This window comes from Entelurus aequoreus, linkage group LG04 (assembly GCF_033978785.1).
Source record: "Entelurus aequoreus isolate RoL-2023_Sb linkage group LG04, RoL_Eaeq_v1.1, whole genome shotgun sequence".
NCBI lineage: Eukaryota > Metazoa > Chordata > Actinopteri > Syngnathiformes > Syngnathidae > Entelurus > Entelurus aequoreus.
In genome coordinates, this window is record NC_084734.1 from 63,934,987 (window position 1) to 63,960,561 (window position 25,575).

Here is a 25,575-nt window from a genome sequence, read left to right on the forward strand (position 1 = left end):
ACATGTTACAATAGCTTCTCTTGGCTGCTGACGTATAAGCATACAGAGTAAGTTCGGACCTGGCCTAAATAAAAAAATTTAAAATGTTGTTTTTCTTTTTTAATTTTGAACTGTTTTAAAATCATAATAAATATGAATCGTGATTCGGATATGAATCATGTTTTTCCAACACTACTGGTAAATAGCTCTCTTTTTCTTTTTGTACAGTATTAATAATGTATGGGAAACGTTGTAAAACAAATGTTATCATGTAATGAGGTGACTTCCCCCACCCTTATATTTACTCCATTAGCTATGTTTTTCCATTAACTTTATGAGGTTGTCATAGTAGAGCACTTCTGTTTTATACAATGGCAACAGTGACAATATTACAATTAAATGAGGAGTTTTATTTGTGTTCATAAATAATAATAGGAGGGTGTTAGTTGTGTCTACTTTTGGAATAATGCTTTAAAGGAGATGTTGTGAAAAGGTTTAACTGCTAATAAATTATTGATGAATTTTCACAATACTGTGATGTTTATTACTGATAGATAAAATAGAGGGCATCGTTTTGCCTCCTTGTTAGCATGTGTGCACAACACAGAGAAAATTATAATAAATAGGGAAGAAGTATGCAGAAAAACATTAACATGAATTCTCGAATTGCTATGATTTTTTTTGGTTTTGAATATTTTTATTTATTTTTCTATTTAAGTCCATGATTTGTATAATTGCATAAAAGGACACATTTCACTCAATAAAACAACCTGGCTAAAAAAGTTTATCATTTTAAAGCAGGGGTGTCAAACTCATTTCAGATCGGGGGCCACAGAAAGAAAAATCTACTCCCAAGTCAAGTGGGCCGGACTGGTAAAATCAAGGCACGATAACTTAAAAATAAAGACTACTTCAGATTGTTTTCTTTGTTTGAAAATAGAACAAGCACATTCTGAAAATGTATAAATCAAAATGTTGTTGTTGTTTTTTTACACTTACATGTTGCGATTAATAGTATTATATCTTTATTTGTCATTATTTATACTTTCTGAATAAATTGTGTGATTATGTTTTCAGTCAACTCATTGGTGTTAATATTCAATATATCAAGATAGAAAAATAATATCAAAATCAAATTACAGGGTGTTATTTATGTAGTTTGCTCATTTTCCTCGACTGGTGCACTAACATGTGGTTTATTTGTTTACATATGTAGCATAATCTACAAATATACAAATAATTGCTATTGTGACATCTAGTGGACACATTTAGAACAACAGTTTCTTTTATTAAAAAATGTTGGCTAATTTTTATACTTAGGAAACTCATCCCGCGGGCCGGATAAAAATTGCGGGCCGTAAGTTTTACACCCCTGTTTTAAAGTATCTTCTGTCCTTTTCTTTAAGCACATGTTAACCTTATTCAAAATATGAATGAAAGGAATGACCTGTTTTTTTTCCTGGAGAAAGTAAGAAAGAAAGTGATGTTTTCCATGTTTTGGATGATTGCATTATGATGTAGCACAGATAAGTAGTAGACATATATGATGTGAGGTCAATAATGACCTTTGATGGTTTATTTATTAACACATTTGCCTCTACTTTCATCCTATTTCTCTCCATAGGAATCGCAGCATGTGACCTCAGGCTACAACACAAGTAAGTTTCCCAACATTAATGCTCACCTGCTGGCTGTAGAGTCATTAGCACCTAGTGGTGTTAAGTTATGAAAGCAGTAGCACCCACAAGAACAAGCACTAGCCACAACGACAGATCGGCTCAGATCCCACATCAGGGCAAGAAAAAACTCAACCCCCCACTCCCCGGGCAATCAGTGCAATGGATGTCAACTAGATCTAGTTAATAGTGTGAGAGTCCAGTCCATAGTGGGGCCAGCAGGAGATCATCTTGAGTGGAGAAAAGTCAGCAGTGTAAAGACGTCCCCAACTGATGCACAGATGAGTGGTCCACCTCAGGTCCCGACGTTGAACAGCTAGCGCTCATCTGTGGTCACCTGATAACCCAGGGGTCACCAACGCGGTGCCCGTGGGCACCAGGTCGCCCGTAAGGACCAGATGAGTCGCCCGCGGGGCTGTTCTAAAAAAAAAAAAAATAATATATATATATTTTTTTTTTTTTTTTTTTTTTTTAATTAAATTAAATCTACATAGAAAAAACACAAGATACACTTTCAATCAGTGCATCAACCCAAACAACATCCCCCATGCACACTCATCCACACCCACTCACACAAAAGGGGTTATTTCTTTCTGCTACCAATATTCTGGTTCCCACAACATAGACAACACATCTGCAAGGGACACAGTCCCTGAAGCACACATGATTGTATAGGCTGCTGGTCCACTAACATTTTCATTAATTACTATTTTTTATTTAATTATTTTTATATTGTTTTACTTTCTTTTTTATTCAAGAAAATGTTTTTTATTTATTTATCTTATTTTATTTTATTTTTAAAAAAAGGGCCTTATCTTCAACAGACCAGGTTGTCAATGAAATTAGATTTGTTTAAAGGGTTTTTTAAACCAGGCCCAGTCCAGATAATGTCCAAGTCGGACTCAGCAACACACACCTTCATTCATGTACACAGAAAAAAATTAGGGAACACAACAGATTGCATATAATTTATAAACAAAATTACATTTTCAAAATAAGCATTTATGTACAGTCCAGATTATGTCCAGGTCACTCAAATTAGGGAACACAACAACAGATAGCATATAATCTATAAACATAATTATACTTTCAAAATAAGCCTTTGAGGACTTCCCATCTTTTTTTTTAATGTTTTTTGGCATCATTATCGTTTTCAACAATGTAACTTTCTAAAGTTAGAAAATACTGAATAAATGTTTTAAAGAAAGTAATACTAAGTGAATATCTGTTTTTGGCCTTAAAAATAAACATTTTACCGAGTACTATAATTAAATTGACTAAATCATGATTGTCAATGAACTCTCCTAAAATAACAGAAACCACATTAAGTTATGAAAGCAGTAGCACCCACAAGAACAAAGAAACATCCATGTATGTTCAAACTAAATCATACACTGTCCGACCCAAAAAAAATAGTTCACACTTTTGGTTGGACCGCCTTTAGCTTTAAATACAACACACATTTGCTCTGGCATCATTTCCACAAGCTTCACTAATGTCTCAACATTGGTTTCTGTCAAGAGTTGCATTCATTTTTTCTAGAAGCTTTGGTACGGATGATGATGAAGTGAAGTGAAGTGAATTATATTTATATAGCGCTTTTCTCTAGTGACTCAAAGCGCTTTTACATAGTGAAACCCAATATCTAAGCTACATTTAAACCAGTGTGGGTGGTACTGGGAGCAGGTGGGTAAAGTGTCTTGCCCAAGGACACAACGGCTGTGACTAGGATGGCGGAAGCGGGGATCGGGGCGGTATAGCTCGGTTGGTAGAGCGGCCGTGCCAGCAACTTGAGGGTTGCAGGTTCGATCCCCGCTTCCGCCATCCTAGTCACTGCCGTTGTGTCCTTGGGCAAGACACTTTACCCACCTGCTCCCAGTGCCACCCACACTGGTTTGAATGTAACTTAGATATTGGGTTTCACTATGTAAAGCGCTTTGAGTCACTTGAGAAAAAGCGCTATATAAATGTAATTCACTTCACTTCACTTCATCGAACCTGGAACCCTCAAGTTGCTGGCACGGCCACTCTACCAACCGAGCTACACCGGCCCTATGATGACTGCAGTGTTTCTCCACTGTCATTAGCTGTCATTAGCTGCTGGACACTTCTTAACCTGATTTGAGTAGTTTCATCCTTATATCCGTGGTCGGAAACCTTCACAATCATAAAGGAGCAATTTTGTCCTCTCTTCCACTAAAAAAAAGTCCATAACGCAGCTACATTATTAAACTTTTACAAGCTTGTTCAGGCAAAGGAATCTGTCCATGCAAAATTAAACCGTCTATTTTCTTCTGAGATGTTTCTTTTCACCTCTGCCAGAAGTTATGATCGCCAGGATTTGTTTGTTTATTAGTCATTCTTTGTTAATTAGTTAGCAACTTCTCCCTAAAAATTACAGGCGGATTTTCAAAAAACTTTCAGTAAATGTCAGAAATGGGATAAGGAACAAGTGATTCGATTTCAGAGGTGATCGGGATCATTGCTACTACATGACCTTAGTTAACTAAAATTAAATTAACTAAATTGGCTGTCAAAGTGTACCAACTTGTCAGGATACGTTCTCGCTCAGGTTCAAACACTGATGACGTCTATTAAACAGACGAGAAGCAAGGAATCATGCAGAGACAGAGTTCAATTTGGCTCAATGAGGAGACACCTGTTTTGGGCTGTATTCTAGTTACAGATCCAAACTACGCTCTAAGAGTCCAGTCCGCGTGCTTCCTCTATTTATTTGTGAGGTCCCTGGTTACATCACTGAAGCTGTCGCTAAGGGAAGGGGGTAATCTCGACAACTCCAGTTAGACACAATATATGATTATATAAGAAATGCAAATGTGTTGACACTGGTGATATCGCCTTGTCTCTGCTCTGTCTGCGTCACGGCGGTGTTCGGCCTTGGCAGTCAGCAGGCCGAGTCTGGACACAGACACTGATGCGAAACTGGCTTGCAATCTTTTGTATTGCCAGCTTTGCACAGACAAATAAAAATACCACTTCAGCACAATTAATAATAACTACAGCAACGGCCCTTAAGCATAAGAGTTGTGTGATAATATATACATAATTATTCTAAAATTCTACTATCCGGGTAAGAGGCATTATTTATGAGCTAGAATAAAGTTTGACAATCAAGGAAACGAGGAAGCAGCTCATCAGTCGATCATGCCAACATAGGCAAGCTCATGATCACAGCGCCGCTATAAATAGTTTGTCTGCGTTAGCGCTTATAATGACAATATCACTAATGCGTGGTTATTTTCCAAGTCACGAAATGTAAATGGAGTATTGTTGGTGGTTTTCGGACGGTTATTTACCGGGTTTTATGGGCGGAATTGTCATGATCTGGCCCTCGGATCAGGTCTTATTTGTGTTTGAGTATTATTCGTGCCAATGTTTGGTGTTTTGTTTTGGTTTTCGCGCTCCCAGCTTGTTTTTGCTTACATTTTCATTGCTGGGAGCATTTGAGCTCACACACTTACCAGTAATTCTGATTAGTGTTTCCACCTGTTACCTTGTTAATCACTCCCTGTTAAATGTTCATGTCACAGCTCACTCGGTGCAGGATTTTTATTCGCTACCCGACAGTTGCGTCTGCCTGTTATTCCTTTTGAAAAGACTTTCTTGCTGTTTGCCATTGGTGACGAAACTTTGTTACTGTTTTTGTAGCCTCATGCTGCAACCTTTTGGAAAACCTTTTGGTTTTTGGATGTTTTTTACAGCGCTTTATAGGCAGAATAGATCGAATCATATCATCAATCAATCAATCAATCAAAGTTTGTTTATTTACATAGCCCTTAATCACAAATATCTCAAAGGGCTGCACTAGCCACAACGACAGATCGGCTCAGATCCCACATCAGGGCAAGAAAAAACTCAACCCCCCACTCCCCGGGCAATCAGTGCAATGGATGTCGACTAGATCTAGTTAATAGTGTGAGAGTCCAGTCCATAGTGGGGCCAGCAGGAGATCATCTTGAGTGGAGAAAAGTCAGCAGTGTAAAGACGTCCCCAACTGATGCACAGATGAGTGGTCCACCTCAGGTCCCGACGCTGAACAGCTAGCGCTCATCTGTGGTCACCTGATAACCCAGGGGTCACCAACGCGGTGCCCGCGGGCACCAGGTCGCCCGTAAGGACCAGATGAGTCGCCCGCGGGCCTGTTCTAAAAAAAAAAAAAAAAAAAAAAAAATTTTTTTTTTTTTTTTTTTTTTTAAATTAAATCTACATAGAAAAACAAAAGATACACTTTCAATCAGTGCATCAACCCAAACAACCTCCCCCATGCACACTCATCCACACCCACTCACACAAAAGGGGTTATTTCTTTCTGCTACCAATATTCTGGTTCCCACAACATAGACAACACATCTGCAAGGGACACAGTCCCTGAAGCACACATGATTGTATAGGCTGCTGGTCCACTAACATTTTCATTAATTACTATTTTTTATTTAATTATTTTTATATTGTTTTACTTTATTTTTTATCCAAGAAAATGTTTTTTATTTATTTATCTTATTTTATTTTATTTTTAAAAAAAGGGCCTTATCTTCAACAGACCAGGTTGTCAATGAATTTTTAAACCAGGCCCAGTCCAGATAATGTCCAAGTCGGACTCAGCAACACACACCTTCATTCATGTACACAGAAAAAAATTAGGGAACACAACAGATTGCATATAATTTATAAACAAAATTACATTTTCAAAATAAGCATTTATGTACAGTCCAGATTATGTCCAGGTCACTCAAATTAGGGAACACAACAACAGATAGCATATAATCTATAAACATAATTATACTTTCAAAATAAGCCTTTGAGGACTTCCCATCTTTTTTTTTAATGTTTTTTGGCATCATTATCGTTTTCAACAATGTAACTTTCTAAAGTTAGAAAATACTGAATAAATGTTTTAAAGAAAGTAATACTAAGTGAATATCTGTTTTTGGCCTTAAAAATAAACATTTTACCGAGTACTATAATTAAATTGACTAAATCATGATTGTCAATGAACTCTCCTAAAATAACAGAAACCACATTAAGCTTCATAAACAAACCAATCCTTAAACACATTTTTTCAACTTCCACCCAAAACAAAGACACAATATGACAATACCAAAACAAATGCAGGGTGGATTCAGGCTCCTGACAACAAAATGGGCAATCATCTGACTGTCATATTCCATAATTTTAACATTTTCCCTGTGGGTAAGAAGTTATAAATAATTTTAATTTGAAAATAACGATTTTGCACATCGATAGTGGTTTTATAGATTAGTTTGAATATGGCATCCCATGGCAACGGGCAGTCAAAAAAGTCCTCCCATTTTCCATTGGTGTTGTATGGGGCAGCCTTCAAAGATTTCTTTATTAAATAAAAATTATATATTTTTGTATTTATTTTAGTTCCTTTTTGCCAACTAGAATTTCTTATTAGAGGTTTACAAACTAATAATTTAGTAGTTCCATAATGTATTATTTGTTTCCATCTTTTCCCAATTACTCCAGTTAGTTGATAAAATGAAAAGCTTGAGCAAGCATCACCATACATAGCTCTAAATTCATCATACTTCATAATTTTACCATTCTCATTGATAATATCATTGACAAAAATGATTCCTCTTTGAAACATATTTTTCCAAAAGAAAGGCTTTCCATCTATTACAATATTAGAGTTCATCCATATTAACTGCTGCAAAATATCGTCTCTTTTTTCTGGCACATAAAGATGAAAACACCACCATGAGTGGATTGTTTCCTCGCCATGTTTCCCAGCAGACTCTCTGGGAGGGGATCACTTGTAAAAAAAGGATACAATTTATTTTAAAACAGTACATGTTTTTTGTCCAACAGGACATTTGTGTACCACTCAGTGTTTAAATCCATCTTTGGAACAATTGATGCTTTTAAAGACAGACACATAGCTTCAAGGTTGAGAAGTTTCAGGCCCCCATATTCATACTCTTTGTACAAAACCTTTCTTTTAATATTTTCTGGTTTGCCGTTCCAGACAAAATCGAAGACCCTCCGCTCATAAATCTTAAAAAAGTTTTGTGATGGAGCTGGTAATGACAAAAACAAATAAATAAATTGAGGAATAATTAACGAGTTGACAATAGATATTTTACCATACAAGGTTAGGGATTTCACTTTCCATAATTGCATAATTTTGTCCAGTTTTCTTAGTCGATTATCATAATTTACTGAGCCTAGATCTTCCAGATTTTCTGGGACAACAACACTAAGTATGTTAACTGGTCCATCTGTCCACAAAACAGGCACTTTGCATTCCATTCGAAAGGACGTTCCCTTTAGATTTCCGATCCTTAATATTTTACATTTATCATAATTAAGCTTAAGGCCAGATTGCTGTGAAAATATGTCCAAAAGATTAAGAAGGTTCCGCAAACAATGAGGAAAAATCTTATCTTTGCGAATCAGCCTTTTCTGACATGAACTTCATCAAGAACAAACACAGAACACGCCTCACTGATGCACATCTGCAAGACTCACTCAGAGTTGCAGTGTCAAGTTACACACCAGAGTACAACACACTAGTTAACAGCATGCAATGCCAGGCTTCCCACTAACTGACAAATAAACAGAAAACAGATTTGGTGTCCAGTTCAAAGTGTGACATGATTTAAAAATTTGAGAGTTTACTTTTGTATTTTACATGAGTTATTATTTGTACAAACATGGTGCAAAGTAATTCATGATTTGTTAAAAAATGTTAGTGGCTAGCTAGTTAAAATGGGATATTGTGATTTCACAAGACTATCTTAGAAGTGATCATTTGAAAATGTTCAATTTGAAAAATGTGCACTTAGAGAAAATATAAAAATAAAGTGTTGCATATTGATATTTATCTGTTTCTATACATATTTATTGTGAGAAATCATTAAGATGATCAGTGTTTCCACAAAGATAAATATCATAAATTATTAATAATAACAGAGTTAAAGGTAAATTGAGCAAATTGGCTACTTCTGGCAATTTATTTAAGTGTGTATCAAACTGGTAGCCCTTCGCATTAATCAGTACCCAAGAAGTAGCCCTTGGTTTCAAAAAGGTTGGTGACCCCTGGCTTAAAGCAATGGTCTCTCATCCAAGAAGCCGACGTTTCTCTCACGGCACACACAGATGCCAGTCTCCTTTTCCTCGCCTTCATCCCTCTCATCCAATCACCAGTCACAACACATTCATTGCCTCACAGAGTGTCAGACATTATAGAACTCTTTTCAAAAATGCACGTTTCCTCTACTTGGGTTTCAAGGAGAAATCTCAGAACCACATGCGGCTCTGCATATTTTCCACGTTTTGACACAAATGAAAAGCTTTTTTACTGCATCAATTAGTGTTAAATACCTTGATTCCAACTGAAACATAATCAGTCATGCAGTAATTATCCAGTAGGAAACTCTAAACAAATGTCTTTGTTAAATCTGTGCGGTGAACTTTTTTTTGGTTGGCCGAGTATTTGACAATACTTTTGTCTTCCGGATGAATGTGCTCTCCTCTACTGCCTAAAAAAACGAACCTGTAGACATAAAGCATGTTTTTGGTATTCAGTATCATCAATTATTCTAATCAGCACTAAAACTTGAAAGCCCTCCGAGGTCATTAACTGTTTTATGCAGTGGCCTAGCATGTGTTGCTAGTGCCCAGGGGCAAGTCAAGTGTTTACACATCCTAACAAGGTGTTGTGATTCGTTGGTCTCTTCCACCAAATTGGTATTGAATATAACTGTTTGCTTACTTTTGCTAGTGAACCACAAAGCAATATATATGCACTATACAAATCTCTGACAAGAAAAAACATGCAGAGTGGCACAAACTCTGACATTATCGTTCAATTATTTTAGTCAGATTTTTTAAAATAACTTTATTTATTCTTGGTCAATTTCTTCCATCAGAATTTCAAATTTGCAAAAAAAAAAACAAATAGCCCTGTTTAGCAAAACACAAACATCTTTTGCAGAGGAGGTTCGCTCTCAGGAGAAAATACAGAAGAGGACTTTAGAGATTGTAATAACTCTAATTTCTAATTACCGCCATTAATTCTGTTTTTGCTCTATTCATTTGAATTTTGGGTAACACTTTAGTATGGGGAACATATTCACCATTAATTAGTTGCTTATTAAAGTAACAAAGACTTCATTTAGAGTTATATGGACACTAGGGGAACATATACGTAATGGTTAGGGTTAGGGTTAGGGTTACTAATAAGCAATAATCCTTAGGTTATTGAGGGAAGACTCTTAGTTAATGGCTTACTGGTTGCATAATAAGGCGAGGCAGAATAAAGCATTAATAAGTACTTAATAATGACTAATTAAAAGCTAATGTTACTAATTTGCATGTTAATAAGCATCTAATTAATGGTGAATATGTGTTCCCCATACTAAAGTGTTACCGAATTTTGGACTTTTAAAATGTGCGATTGTGTTTCCCCATAATCCAAGTGAAAGCATAACAAATATATAACATAACTCATTAGTCACTTCACACTTTGTAATTTTTAACACATTGCTATTGAATATAATATTTACTCTTTCATTAAAACAATGTAAAAATGGTGACACAAAAGGTAAACTGCAATTATGAAAAGACAATAATATTTAATTATTTATACAAATTTTGAGGTGCATTTTCACATGCTACTTGATTTATTGTTGGATGAATGACATACGACTCTTAAATAAACCTAAAGCATTGTTACTTTGGTATCATTTTTAATAAGAGAAATGTAAACAGAAACTGTTTGTTTTTGCCCATAAAACAAGCTTATTTTATTTTCCTGTCAGGACTCTTCCCTTCTGTAGAACAAAGATACAATTAGAACAGCAAAATGATACAAAGAAATGCATGTTTGGATCTGTGAGTCAAAACAAAATATGTCTCTGAGGCAGGGACACGCGCAATTGACTCATGTGGATGCCACAGTCAGCAAAGGAAATGTTTTTGTAACCTAAGGGGAGCAAAAAGGAGCTGTTAAAAGCAATAACCAGGAAAAGTCTGAAAAATTACACAATAAACAGAGGAAACAATAGGGAATAAATTCACCAGGGAAACTGTTGGGAAATATATATTTATATTCAGAGCATAAAAAATAACGACAAATTAATATTAATATTTGTTGTTATTTATTTTTATTTTTTAAGATGCTGTATACAATTTTTGTGTTGTTTTTATGCTTAAAACATTGATATTTAAGGCAACATATTACTAATATTAATTTGAATTCCCCGTCATAAGAACTGAAGTAGAAAATGTATTTGTTTTATTAAAGTGTACAATATTTATAGCCATATAGTAGATCACTTTTCACTGCTTTAAAATAAATAATAATTACATTTTAATGGTAACTTAATGGTCATTTAAATTGAAAGTGGTTTGTTGTCGCTATCTGCAGGGAGATGGAGTGCTGAGCTATGAATCCAGCAGAAAGGACGTGCTCACATGTTAATTTACTCAATATTGTTTTTATCAATGCAAATAATAGATGCCCCTTTAACAAGCCTTAAAATGTCCATATTTGATACTCTGGAGTCTAAACCCAATAATATGAGCTCAAATTTGGGTTGAAAGCCATCTTCACATTAACAATGTGTCATTTTCATGTAATTGTTCATGCATACACACAAGCTCCACGTGAACACTGTGGCCACACCAGCATCACACCTTTCTCAAACCCGACATCGTAAGTTATATATATATATATATATATATATATATATATATATATATATATATATATATATATATATATATATATATATATATATATATATATATATATATATATATATATATGTATATATAGTAGTAATTTAAAATGTAATATAGTGATTTGGCCACTCACAGTAAAAATAACACAAATCTTGTTTTTTATGAGGTGCGTAATAGTATATTGGATACTGTATCTGGGTGTGGTCACTTTATTGGAAGAATGAGACATACACCTTTAAGACATCACATTAAAATGAGATGTGTGCTGTAACATTAGCATGGGACATACACTGGAAAATCCTGCAAGGTTTTGTCTTTAAAATGTATTATTAGTTTTTATAAGCACTTGGACAACTCATAATCTAGTAACACTATTTCATGATAAATATTAAAACATTTACATTCCTGATACATTCCACTAGAAAAATCAGGGATCAGGGACTGTAAGTGTGCCTGTTTGTTTCGCCATTATAAAGAGGAACCTTGATTTACAAACTTCATTGATTCTTGAACAGGGTTTTTAAATGGCAAAGTTAGTGTTTTGATGAAAATCTCTTCATAAGAAACAATGTAAATATAAATAATAAATTCCAGCCTCAACTAAAGTGTATATTTCAGTAAAAGTTAATCAAATTTGAACACAATATAAATCTCTATACAATACTGTATATTAAACAAATATAACAACAAGTGATGGATTAACTTCCCACTTAATAACAAAGCTAAAAACAACAACTAACTGAACTGTCTTCATTTACAGCCACCACACACACACACACAAACACACACAGACATGCACGCACACACAAACACACACACACTGTCACTAGCACTGTGGTGCAATCACAGTTTGAAATTACTAATCTCCTTAACTTTAACAGCTAGGTTGATACAATGATGAGGAAATAAAAATGATCCACTTTACCTTGTTGGTTAATCTTCTTGCCGTGCAACCGAAGAAAGGGGGTGGAGCATGTGGGGATATAGTGATTAATCCATCCATCCATCCATTTTCTACCGCTTGTCCCTTTTGGGGTTGCGGGGGGGTGCTGGAGCTTATCTCAGCTGCATAAAGAGTTAAATTACTGTTACACATTGTTAACGACATTGGTGTCCCTGGTTTGTTTCAACACGAAATAAACATAATATTGTTTTTTAGTACAATAATCAATATTCATGAGGACATTTTTTTTATTTAAAAATGACATATCAGAAAAATTGTGTGTTTCGAGGCACCCGGAACGTCGGCGAAGAAAAATCCATAAATTCCCTGCACCGTTTTATAAGCCGCAGGTCTCAAAGCGTAGGAAAAAAAGTGGCGGCTTATAGTTCCGGAATTCACAGTAAATGCTAACAATTTCCCTTAAAAAAAAACTAATTGTTTACTAAATGTTATTTTTTTTTATCAATGATCATGGAAAGAGGAATGAGTCTGGATTGTTGACAAACACAAATCACACTTACAGTACACAACAAACAAATACTAAAGGGTGACACTTAAATGTTGTGTTACAGAGCGCTGTCCTGTATCATCTAACAAGCCAGCTGTGAAACCACCGACGGCGCCACAAAAGTCGTAAGTATGGCTGTCCTCTCTCTCAAAAACACACAAACACACATACCCAATGTCTGACCCGACGTTGTATTTGCCTCAAGGAAAAAATTAAGTTGGACTCGCGGATGAAATTCACTGCTGGTAGGAGAGAGAGGGAGAAAAAGATTGTGTGGATCAAAGCGGGAAAGTGCAGCTACATTAATTTAACGTGAGCCGGGGGCATATTGCAACATCTCGAGCTGCAGCCCACTCCACTTCACCGGCATAGCAACACAGAAGATTCATGGCAGGGAGAGATTTGGAAAGGCAGGGCTCTATGCTTGTAAATCTGCCACACAGGCCTAATGATTTTGTTTTACAAAATTAATGTTTTGCTAAATCCACCAAACAGAACATGACCAACTGCAGCTTTGGAAGTCCATCAAAGCTCTGATTGTATGCATATCATAAGATTAAAACATGTAAGGAATGTCAATCTGATCCAACATTAGCGTAGAATGTTACATGCTGAGCTGTCAATCAAAAAAATTGTTCTATCTATCTAAAACAGGTGTGTCCAAAGTGAGGCCCGGGGGCCATTTGCAGGCTGAGCTAACTACTTAATGGCCCACGGCACATTCTAAAAACACTATTAAAAAAAACAACTAATAAAAGTGGAATAAAAGAGCAAACATGCTAAAGGACAAAAAGTGTCAATGTTGACTCTTATAACTCTTCTTTAAAGCTGTCATAGCTCAAAAAATAATCATGAATCAAAATCAATGAGGTTATGAATTTTTGACCTATTCAAGGCTCCAATTACTTTACCTCCAAAAATCCACTTCAAAAATTTTGGGGGGGGGAGAATATTGCATATTTTGTGTGTTTGCCATATAAAGAACAATGTTTTATTTCACAACAAGGGCATACAAAAACATAAGAAATAATAAAATGTTATGATAGACGGATAGATATGAAGTTCATTTTGATACTTAAGCGTTATAAATAAAAAAAAAACAAATGTATGACTTAGAGTATTTCTAGGAATTTTATGAGTGGGACCCATTTTGATCCCCAATATTTTTCATTGCTCAAAAAATAATAATTAATTAAAATAATTGTTGTTATGACTTATTGTCCTATTTAAGGGTTCAATTAGATCACATCAAATATTTCACTTTGAATTTTTTGAGGAATAAAATATTGTATATTTTGGTCATAAAAAACATTTTTTGTTCAACTTTATATCAACATATAGACCTGAAGTTATTCTAGAGAATTAACATTTAATAATAAATGTAATACAAGTAATATGACTTATGTGGCAGTCGCAAGCTGTCGTGCGGGTTCTCAGGACCACCAAGGAAGGACATTGCTTCGAGCATGGTTGACTTTATTTTATTTTTTCAAATAAAACCTCAGTCTCAGGTCGCTTTCGCTCTGCATTCACTGCTCGCTCTCCCGGTCGCTTTTCAGCCGGCCGCATCGTCTGCGTCTGCCTCTTGCTCTCGCTCTCGCTCTCTTCCGCGATGCATGCGTTGCTGGCTCTCCAACTCCTTCTGCCCCGTCGTTCTCGGCTGTGGCTCTTTTACACACTAAGAGGTGATTAGACGATTGTGCCCAGCCAGGCGATTCCTGCACCTGAGGTTCGCGGTGTCAAACTTGGCGCGCCCCGCCTCGCTGCTCGCTCGCCGTCCCCGCTTCCTCGCCGCCATCTCGGAGTTGGCCCCGGCGGGGCACGCCTCGCTGTCGGTCTGCCGGCCCCGCCTCTCCACAACTTATTTTTAACATCTTTATGACTGAGACGCTTCCAAGTCCCCGGGGCCAAACTTGAGGGATCTCAACAGGGTGAAGGAATCTATTTATTGTATTGGTTTTGAAAATGAAAAGTGTCAAAATGGCCCCTACATGCTTTAATTTTTCAGTATATGGCTTTCACTGGAACACGTTCGGACACCCCTGATCTTAATTGTGTGAAATATGGAACACAAACCGTCAATAATACAAATTCATATTTTCCAGTGCTGTCATTTTTTTTAATAAATCAAAATAATCAAGCTTTTGAATTTGGATTAATCATGGTTAATTATAGGTTCTTACTTGCTTGCATAATTTAAAATAACCTAAAAAAAAGCCAAATATCTTGACACAAATACAATTTTATCGTCAGAATGTCATGCAGGAACTCATTCTAAATGTTTTACTTGATAGCACATCGTTCATTTTCTCCAAACTTGCTAACAGTCTTTTCTAAAGTCCAGTCAGGTTTTATTTTTAAGCGAAATTTGTCAGCGAGCACAACATTCAGAGTCTCCTCACGTATGCCTTGACCTGATCACTGAGCGTATAGCAACCCACCTTTCAGGTGTTTATGTACATGCTGACCTGAAAGGACCATGTACATAAAAACATGTGTGATTAATCTGTGTAGATACGTGATTAATGCGATGTTGGTTTTTTGCAATTAATCACGTGTTAACTTGTTATTTATAAGAGCTCTAATTTTTATACATACACATATGGATGCATATTATAATAAATTATATATTTGTATTTAATACACTTTAGGTATTATTTTTGTATTAACTATATAATTAATTTTCTATGTTGTTACTCATTAAAGTAGGAAATTCTTAATACTTGGCCAAAAGATGATTCAATCATCCTGCAACAAAAAGTCAAGCCCGTTCTGAAGTAGCAGTCATTTCGCTTCATTGGTGAATTAAAGTCAGAGGCTAGCATTGATTACATTTCCTACAGGAAAAAAATTTGTCGGATTTGAACTGCCGAATTATCATAATTATCAGTATATGTTTTATATCACTTGGGAGTGTAATTCGAATATTTTAGGTTTTATTTACCACTTTTCCTTGTTTTCCTGTGTTAAAGGAAATGCATTATTATTGTTTGAACAGCAAAATTACAAACTGCCAAAACAAAACAATGTGGGAGCAAGTCAATCAATCAATCAATTAAAGTTTACTTATATAGCCCTATATAAATATATATAAATATCGTAGTAATAGCTGTCAACTAAGCAGTCAGGCACCCTGTCTAGACAATCATTCAGCTTTAATTGAACAAATTGTTCATAGATGGGTTTTATAATGTGATGTTTTATTGAAATGTCCAGCGGGGACAACACGGAACAACAATATCAAATGTTTCAATAATGCACAAAGCCAAATATGTTCTGGACCAAAAATCACTCCATATTCTCTACTGCTCGCCAGTGTTACCATATCTGAGTTATTGTGTAGAAATATGGGGAAATAACTACAAATGTGTACTTCAGTCACTAAATCTGTTACAAAAAAGATCTGTTGGAATAATACATAATGTTGGATACAGAGAACATACAAACACTTTATTATTTAATCAAAAATACTGAAATTCAACGGTTTGGTAAATTTGCAAATAACTAATGTTATCTACAATGCAAACTATAACCTGCTGGCTGCTACCCAAGAATGTACAACAATTCTTCTCAACTAAAGAGGAGAAATATAACCTTAGAGGAAAAAATAACTCAAAACATTTGTATGCACGTACAACACTTAAGACCTTCAGCATATCAGTATGTGGAATTAAATTATGGAATAGATTAAGCAAAAAAGATAAACATTGTACTAATATGATCCAGTTCAAGAGGTTGTTCAAATTAAAAGTGCGTAAAAAGTACAAGGAAGAAGAATTGTGAGAAATACTTTCAACCTTATTGAAAACGAGATATTCTTCATTTCAGTACGTTAATCATGGATGACATCATTATTTATTGCATTGCATATTAATCATTCACTGTGTTACAAAAAGAAGACAGTAAATGAATATATGCATTTGTAAATGCTCTGAAGTGGAAATGTATTGCAAACACATGCAGAAGAAATTTAACTCCAAAAACGTGTATCTCAGATCAACGCCGCCCAATGAAATGCATTGAAATACATTTAATTGGTGCTCTCCCCCCCTCCCCCAAACAAAAACAAAAAAATGTGCATTTTAAAAAGAAAACACATTTTTAGACAATACATTTTGGATAAAAACAATAAAATAGAATGTACTACTAACAACTACTTTATAAAGTAATGAACATTGTTAAGATTTACATCATATACCTTGGAGACTGGACTTCTACGGTATCTCTTTTCAGCTGCTTCTCCATTAAACACACCTTCAGCAGCTTCTCCATATTTTCATGGATAAACATCTGCCGTTTAACATTCTTTGCTGGCGTTAGACTTATTCTGCTTCAGTGTGGGGCAGACTAGCAGTGCTATGCTTGAATAGGTTCACCAATTTGGCAACACACTTGGTCATGTTGATGATTTATTTCTTTAATTTAAAGAATATCTCACTTCACACTCACATTCTTCCTTCCTATGGTTGGAAAAACAAAGTTATGTCCATATCTAGCTATAAGATGATGCTAACAAGTAATACCAAATGTTAAGGGGTTCACTGTGACATTAGGGCTATGCCAACTAGTGGGGGATGCTTGAAACTCACATTGTTGCTCGTAACTTTAAGCATAACAATTAGCTGCGAGACAGCTCTTATCTCAAAACACTTTGAAGTTGGAGCACTCTTAAGTTGAGGTAATGTAGTAATAAAAATATTAAATTGCAATGCGTAAGTCAAATTGTATTGGTCATTTATAGATTGCTCACTGAAATACTGTAACAATACCTAACATTACAAGGCTATTGAATTTTAATTGTTTTAACTTTATTTATTCATAACCATTTTTTTATTGTTGTGATAAGTATCATAGCATCCTAATTATTTAATTTCTAATGTTTTCATTCTACATTTATATTGACCAATGCACATCTCCCTGACAGTCGAGATCCCTGTTCAAATTTCTCCCACATTCCCAAAAACATGCTTGTCAGTGTACCGTATTTTCCGCACTATAAGGGCGCACCGGATTATAAGGCGCACCTTCAATGAATGGCATATTTCAAAACTTTGTTCATATATAAGGCGCACCGGATTATAAGGCGCACCTATGCATCCATTAGATGGAGCTGCGCTGAAGGGAACGTCAACAAAACAGTCAGATAGGTCAGTCAAACTTTATTAATAGATTACAAACCAGCGTTCTGACAACTCTGTTCACTCCCAAAATGAATAAACAGCTGTTTTATTATTTAAAAAAGTAAAGTCAGTGACGTGGTGTTTTGTTTATCTTTTAACAACAGCAAGGTATAACATGTAGTGCAACATTTGTATCACATAGTGGAGGGGAACTTTTCCCTGATTCAATAAACACGTAAAAAACAGTGATACTGTTACGGTAAATCAAACATTAGTGCAATCACAATATAGTAACACTCGAAATAGTGCAGAGCAATAACAATATATCAATAACTCAACGTTGCTCAAACGTTAATGTCACACAACACAACACACAAAATAAACATGTAAAGCTCACTTTATTAAGTTATTCCTCATCCACAAATCCCTCAAATTCTTCTTCTTCAGTGTCCGAATTAAACACCATTGATTCTTTTATGTTAAATTCTCTCGCTGCTGCTCTATTCCCGTGTTCTACTGCGTGACTGATCGTCTTAAGTTTAAACTCTGCGTCATAAGCGTGTCTCTTAATAGGAGCCATTTTTGGGTTAGAAGCACTTCTTTTTCTACGGGGGAAAATGAAGTCGGCGGCTGCTTACCGTAGAAGAAGAAGCGCTTCTTCTTCTACGGGGGAAAAATCATTTGGCGGCTGTTTACCGTAGTTGCGAGACCTAAACTTTATGAAAATGAAGTTTAGGTTTGTTGTGGCTCAATGTTGGTCCATATATAAGGCGCACCGGGTTATAAGGCGCACTGTCAGCTTTCGAGAAAATTGGAGGTTTTTAGGTGTGCCTTATAGTGCGGAAAATACGGTAATTGTTGCCTGTAAGTTGTCCATACACATGTCGGTATGACTGGTCGTTTGTCAGTATGTGTGTACTCCAAGTCAGCCGGGATAGGCTGCAGCTCACCCGCGACCCTCATGAGGACAAGCGGTGTAAAAAATTTAAAAGAGTTTTCGTATTTTCATTGTGTTGTGAGGACTCATATTGTGTCGTCGCACAGCTTAATAGTTAGGTGTGAGGTTTCATTTAAGTTCCTAAATGGGCTTTAGAGCTCAATGAAAGGTTGAATACTGACTGCCACTCGTTCTTTCTTGCATTTTATTCATTTTCCCTCCACATTTCCTCCTCTCCCGGGTCTTTGCCCTCCTCTTCCCTGTCATTATCATCTCCATCTTACCTCCCTATCTCCCTCTTCCCATCTGTCCCTTCTTATGAAATAAAGTATGACTCCATTTTTCATTTATCCAAATATATCTATCATCGCCTATGTGCTGCACTGCGCCCTTATCTGTGATGCTTTTCTCATTGCGCTTCACTCATTCACGACTCGCGCGGTCCCAACTGAAAACGCCGCAGCACCGGAGAGTGTTTTTTAGGGGCGAGAGCACTGAAGAGAGCGCTTCGTGAGGCGGTAAAAATCCCTTTAGGGGATTCTCCTGTCATAACAATAGCAATGCTATCTCAAAATAACAGTAGCGTGCACGGATGGTTTATATCAGGCAATAAAAGTTGCCAATGCTCGGCGCATAAATACAGAATCATTTGCTACCGGGGAGGTCATCTTACACACAATCACAAGTATATGTGCATATAGTGTATGTTTACTTTTGTTGCAATTGGAAGATGAGAACATCTTCCTTCCATGGGACTCCTGACTGAGTGGGCTCTCTCTTCTTCAATCAATCAATGTTTATTTTATTTTATTTTTATTTTTTTTATTGTTACCAAAGAATACTTGGCAGCAGGTCAGCAGTTTTCCAGACAAAAAGTTTCCAGGTGAAAAAACAATCTGGCTTCTCTCTCCAAACTCAGAACATCTGGTTGTTTTTTGTTTTTTCTACACCACAGTCTATCGTCCTCTTCTTCAGTTCCTAACATAAGCCAGCGCTGCTTTGGCTGTGCAATTAATCCATTTGCCATGAGGACGACACTTTACAGCTCACAGCACGCCGTATTCAAGCTAATTGAAGCAGATGTTGAGGTCAGGGCTGCAGTCAAACATGTTCTTTTCTATTAATGCAGAATGCTGGAGGATGACCTGAAGATCAGCAGCGACGAAGAAGAGGCCGAGCAACAGGTGAGTTTTCCCTGCAGCGTATGCATTGCTCAGTTTCGTTTTGACTTTCAACTATTTGCCTTTCATTCATGCACAACCGGATCTTCTTGGTACTGATTAGTTCGTCAGTCTCGACATCTGTTTAATTCATTTCACTGAAAGCATTCATCCAAATTTTAAATCAGTTTCCTGCCTCGTGTCATCAGCTGAATCATGCATCACACCATTTGCAATCAGCTAGAAATTAGGTAACCGTATAGGCAAAATACTGTAACTGGAGGTGCAGTTCATCCATTCATTCAGCAGAACATTGGTGAGGTCGGAGGTCATGTGTGTTGGACTAGAGGGCCTGACTCTCAAATCTCTGTCATAGTTCAACTGTCAATGACAGACTCATCTCAGATGTCGCGTTTCTAGCTTCAAAGAGCTACTATTTTTATTAGGGTTCTTCAAAACCTCCACTGCCTCCAGAAATGGATTGACATTGACATCAATGTCTACTTCTGATGGTAATCCCTCATCCTCTCTCTTTGGTTTGGTTTCAACTCAGGCTGCAACTAAGAACTATTTTAATTGTCAACTAATCATCAACTCTCCTCAGGATTAGTCGACTATATCAATTATGCGGTCACCTAGGATTTACTAAAGGTTTACGTGTACTAAATTAAACAAAGCTAATCTACTAAACGTACGCAAAGTAGATTGCATATGTTAAGTGAGCAGAATAAGGCGTGCAATCCATTTTGTGTTTCTGTCTTCAATAATACGCAAAATATATGCTGATCATCAAATCACCCACAATACTGGGAGGAGAAGATGCAAATATATTTATTTAGCATGCACAATGTGATATATCAACACTAATCACCGCTTTCCATGCACTATTTGGCGTTTTATTTAGCATGTGTCGGAAGGACGTGCATACCGACAGTTCTACACAGGGCTTCACAAACAGACGATGGACAGACGAGAATCCTCCACCCTATATTTGTGTCAACATTTTGTGCGGTCAGAAATAAATAAAAAAATTAGACATATCTTCTATTCAGCAACATCATTTTATAATTGTATAGCTGCTAGAGGACTTTAAGGGATGATTAAAACAAATTGAGTTTTGGTGTCATTTAGTATTTTTTAATGGTGTTAAGTGACGTTTATTTCACAAATAATATATATTATTAAAATATTTCTTGTATAAAACACACCACTTTAAGTGTGCATTTTTTTTTTTTTTTTGCGTTTTGAGCGGAGTAAGTGCAGCCTCTCTCCTGATGAGTTGTTTTCATTGTAGATCCACTGAAGGACTGCTTCTAGAATGTCCATAAAAAGTGGCATATGTCTCCTGCATGTTTGATAACATAGCATAACGCCACAGGTAGGAGCATGCATAACATGAATGTGCAGTAAATAGAGAGACTTATACATAGACTTCCTTTTATTGTCATTCAAATTTGAATGACAAAATGACAGAATGACAAAAAATGAGTGTCTCTGTGGTGATGCCCCGTATAGTACACACAAAATCCTCATTTAAATAAGGCGGTCTGCACCACTTTACAATTGCACATGCAGTGTTAGTAAATAGCACACAACATGCCCACTAATAGTAGACGCTATGGTTGTTGTTTTTATTGGCCTGCAGCACAGTGTACGAATAAAATTCAACAAAACAAATGTGTAAAATAGGCTAAAAGGGCACAATGTAAAAAAGCTAAAATGTTGATACTAATAACCAGTGACGTGCGGTGAGGTTCATGGCTGGTGAGGCACTGACTTCATCACAGTCAGATTTACAAACATATGAACCCTAAAGAGTATCTTATTCACCATTTGATTGGCAGCAGTTAACGGATTATGTTTAAAAGCTCATACCATCATTCTTCCCTGCTTGGGACTCAGCATCAAGGGTTGGAATTGGGGGTTAAATCACAAAAAATTATTCCCGGGCGCGGCGCCGCTGCTGCCCACTGCTCCCCTCACCTCCCAGGGGGTGAACAAGGGGATGGGTCGAATGCAGAGGACAAATTTCACCACACCTAGTGTGTGTGTGACAATCATTGGTACTTAAACTTAACTTTAACTTTACACATACAAACTGTAGCACACAAAAAAGCATATTTAATTAAAAAAAACGTTATTATGGTCTTACCTTTACTTATAAATGAAGTCCATGCCCCGCTGTTGTGCTGGATTAATGCACTTCCGTCGTAGAATGCACTCCCGTCGTAGAATGCACCCCCTGACGGGAGTGTTATATCAACTAAAGCCCACACTTAAACTTTCCACGTGCAAGATTTAATCTATTTAATAAAGTTATTTAATAAGAAGCCAAAAAGTGCAAAAACAATAATGTTCGTGTTGGAGGAGTTGTGAATGAATGAAATAAGAAATCCGTGCTGCAGTCTGCAGGTGTACCTAATGTTGTGGCCCTGCGGTCATTCACAACTCCTCCAACATGAACATTATTGTTTTTGCACTTTTTGGCTTCTTATTAAATAACTTTTTTAAATAGTGTAACCGAGGGTTTATAAATGTCGCATATACTGTATGAAACTACAAAATAATAAACACGGAGGCTCCAGTTTACACGAGGACCACTTTATTTACCTTCTTTCAAAAACATCACTTCCGCTCTTAGCGCCTTCAAAATAAGAGCGCAAGGCATATACTGTATAACAGCGTGTAACAGGAATTAACATCACAAAGAGGAAAGCCCATAAAAATAGGTTACAATAGATTCAATCTTGCACGTGGAAAGTTTAAGTGTGGGCTTTAGTTGATACAACATGCACCCCCCCCCCCCCCCCCCCCCCCTGAATTCCTCTACTTTCCAAGTTCTTCTTTTTCTTTTTGTAGAGTATTAATACTTTATGGGAGTTTGTCGTAAACACATTGGCAGATCCTTGCATTGATATTTTAACCTTGCTAGCAGACATAGAACAATGGGGTCCAAACTTGTAATTTACATAACTTGGGCGTTTTTCAAGGCACCCTTTTAAATCTTCTCTCCTTTTTGGCACTTAAATTTTTTTTCACAAATGTGATTTATGTAACTATTGTATTGCTGTAGCTTGTTTTCTTCAGATGCAGTTTGTAGTCATTTGTTCGACTTCTTTAGTTAGGCTTGTGGTGTTTCTCAGTGTTCAATTTTAGGTCCTCTTTTTTTCACCATTTGGACTATTCAACTGGTGGTCTGCGAGTTCATTCTTAAAAACACTAGAGTGCTGTTTTTGAATGGCTTTTTTGCAGAAAACAGAAAAACATTCTTGTCACTGACAAAATAAAAAGACCAAAATCTAATGTCTACAGTAAGGTACGCCGGTTCTCTAGAATTCACAGAATAAGACTAATAAGCTCCCGGTCCTTAGCTTTCTTAAAATGTGGCCCCTAAAACAGTATGGTGCAGACTATCCCTGCGATAGGTTATACTCGATATACAGTTTTATTGTCATTAATAATATCATATGGGTATACTTCTCTCAATGCTGAGTTCAAAATCTTACTTGCCATAATCAATTTGCAAAGTCGCATTGAGTCGGCGAGCAAATGTATCGTAATTAAACTCTTACAGTAAGTGTCCATAATTATTCACTTGTCACAGTCCAATGAAGGACCCCAAGGAGCATGAAATGAGTTTTGAATCATTAAATTAATCAAATTGGACTAACAACACAAATGTACCAAAGGATTTTGCACACTCATTCATAAATAACCTGATGCTCTACACATAGAATTGATTATGTATGAGATTTGTCATACTCTCATCTCGATCTTTTTTGCACTCAATGGGGGCGTCAAGCCACTAACCCTTTTCCACTGGTGTCAGTGCTCATCAAGGAGTCCACGCAATGCTAATTAAAACTAGTTCCTCTCATTTTTTGTTGGATGTCTAATTGAATAATTATGAGGTAATAGAGATAATGGTAATGAATGCTGGCAGGTTTTCTGCAGTGGTTTTAGTTATTGCAATCATGGTGAAAGTGGATCTGTTAATTACAGAATTGTGGCAAGTGGTTTCTATAATAGTATAATGTATATGTCCATGATTACAGTGAAGCTAAAGTGCACTTTAGGAGTCTCACTCCAAGTTTTGTTGTGCATGCTTGCACTATGTTTGTTCAAATGCTTTGGCTAGATAGGATACGTAACGCAGAAGGTTATGCTCTATTGATTTATCAAGATGTGACTCACACAATATTGTCATGAAGATTGAACTGTATTTTTTACTTTGGGGTCTAAAGGTGCCCGCTTCTTTGCATCTTTATATACGAACGGCAGACATGTGATGCAAATCATTTCCTGAGCTCACTCTGAGAAATTAAGTGAATCTCTCCAAAGTTGTTGAACTATTGCTTTAAGCCTCCAGCATGACATTGCAAGATGGATATGGAAAGAATAAACAGAAAAGAAAGTAAAAAGAGAAAATGGAGAGACAAAGACAGAGCAGACATACTGATAAGAGTGCAGACAGGAGAGAGAAATGCAAAGAGAAAAAGGCTGACATGAATCCAGTGGCATTTTTCTGTGCATGCAGTTAATAGGCTTATAGCAAATGAGTGCATGGTGTATTATCAAGCTTTTATAGCCTGGAGTAAAACGCAACACACACATGCATTGATAGTCAAACACACAGACATGTGCGTGTTGCACAAATGTTGGCAGCCTCACAGACGCAGACACACTGTCATTAGTATTCTGTGGCACGGCGCAGGGAGGGCAGCAGAGGGGTATGATGAATATGTTTTTGCACTGAGCAAAGACACGAAAGAGGGCAGGGAATTGAAAGAAGAAGGAAAGATGGGCGGATGCAAAAAGAGGAAAGGAAGCGAGAGAGAGAGAGAGGCAGAGAGGAGGAAAGCAAGATATTCCTGGTGACTTTAAAAGCTGGAAGAAAAACAGCAACCCAATTACCACTGCACCAATGTCCTTTGTCTCTCGCTGCCTGCACATTTCTCTCTGTGATGACAGATCACCTTGGTCAAAGCAAGGTCAGACTTAAAAGCTCTGGCTTTCTATAAAAGTTCAATTGCAGCTGGTAAAATGTCCAGAACACAGGGAAACACTCAGAAGTCGTCTCCACATCGGCGCCCTGAAAAGTAATTATACGTTCAGAAAACCACATTGTGCGCACAAAGGGTCATATTGCTAACGTTGAAGCAGAGTCACTGGTGCATACCTGATAACATCCCGTTTTATCCACCAAACTACAGTATTTTGCCATTGTTTTCCGTCAGCCTCTGGTTTGAATACCTTCCGTAGTCTAACTTTCATCAAAAAGATAAAAAACCTCTGCAGCACAGCAATCTGGGAAGGCAACGGTGCAGTGCATCGGCAAGCAGTAGGCAATCGTGTACGGATTCGGGCATATTTGTTAAAGCGTAAAACTCAGATGGCCAATTTTGCACCAAAAGAAAGCGGTGATCATAACATAGGCAAAACCGGAAGGAGAAGTGACACTTTAAAGGCCTACTGAAATTATTTTTTTAAATTTAAACGGGGATAGCAGATCCATTC

The 25,575-nt window shown here is 36.6% G+C and overlaps 1 protein-coding gene across 1 annotated transcript in view; it reads left to right on the top strand.

Moving 5' to 3' along the window:
* LOC133649218 (AF4/FMR2 family member 2-like) overlaps positions 1-25,575 on the top strand; it is a 277,314-nt gene that overhangs the window by 136,302 nt on the left and 115,437 nt on the right. Inside the window, exons 7-9 of the mRNA XM_062046050.1 lie at positions 1,604-1,637; positions 12,906-12,966; positions 20,028-20,082. Of these exons, the coding sequence (XP_061902034.1) occupies positions 1,604-1,637; positions 12,906-12,966; positions 20,028-20,082 (150 nt within the window). The remainder of the gene's footprint in view (positions 1-1,603; positions 1,638-12,905; positions 12,967-20,027; positions 20,083-25,575) is intronic.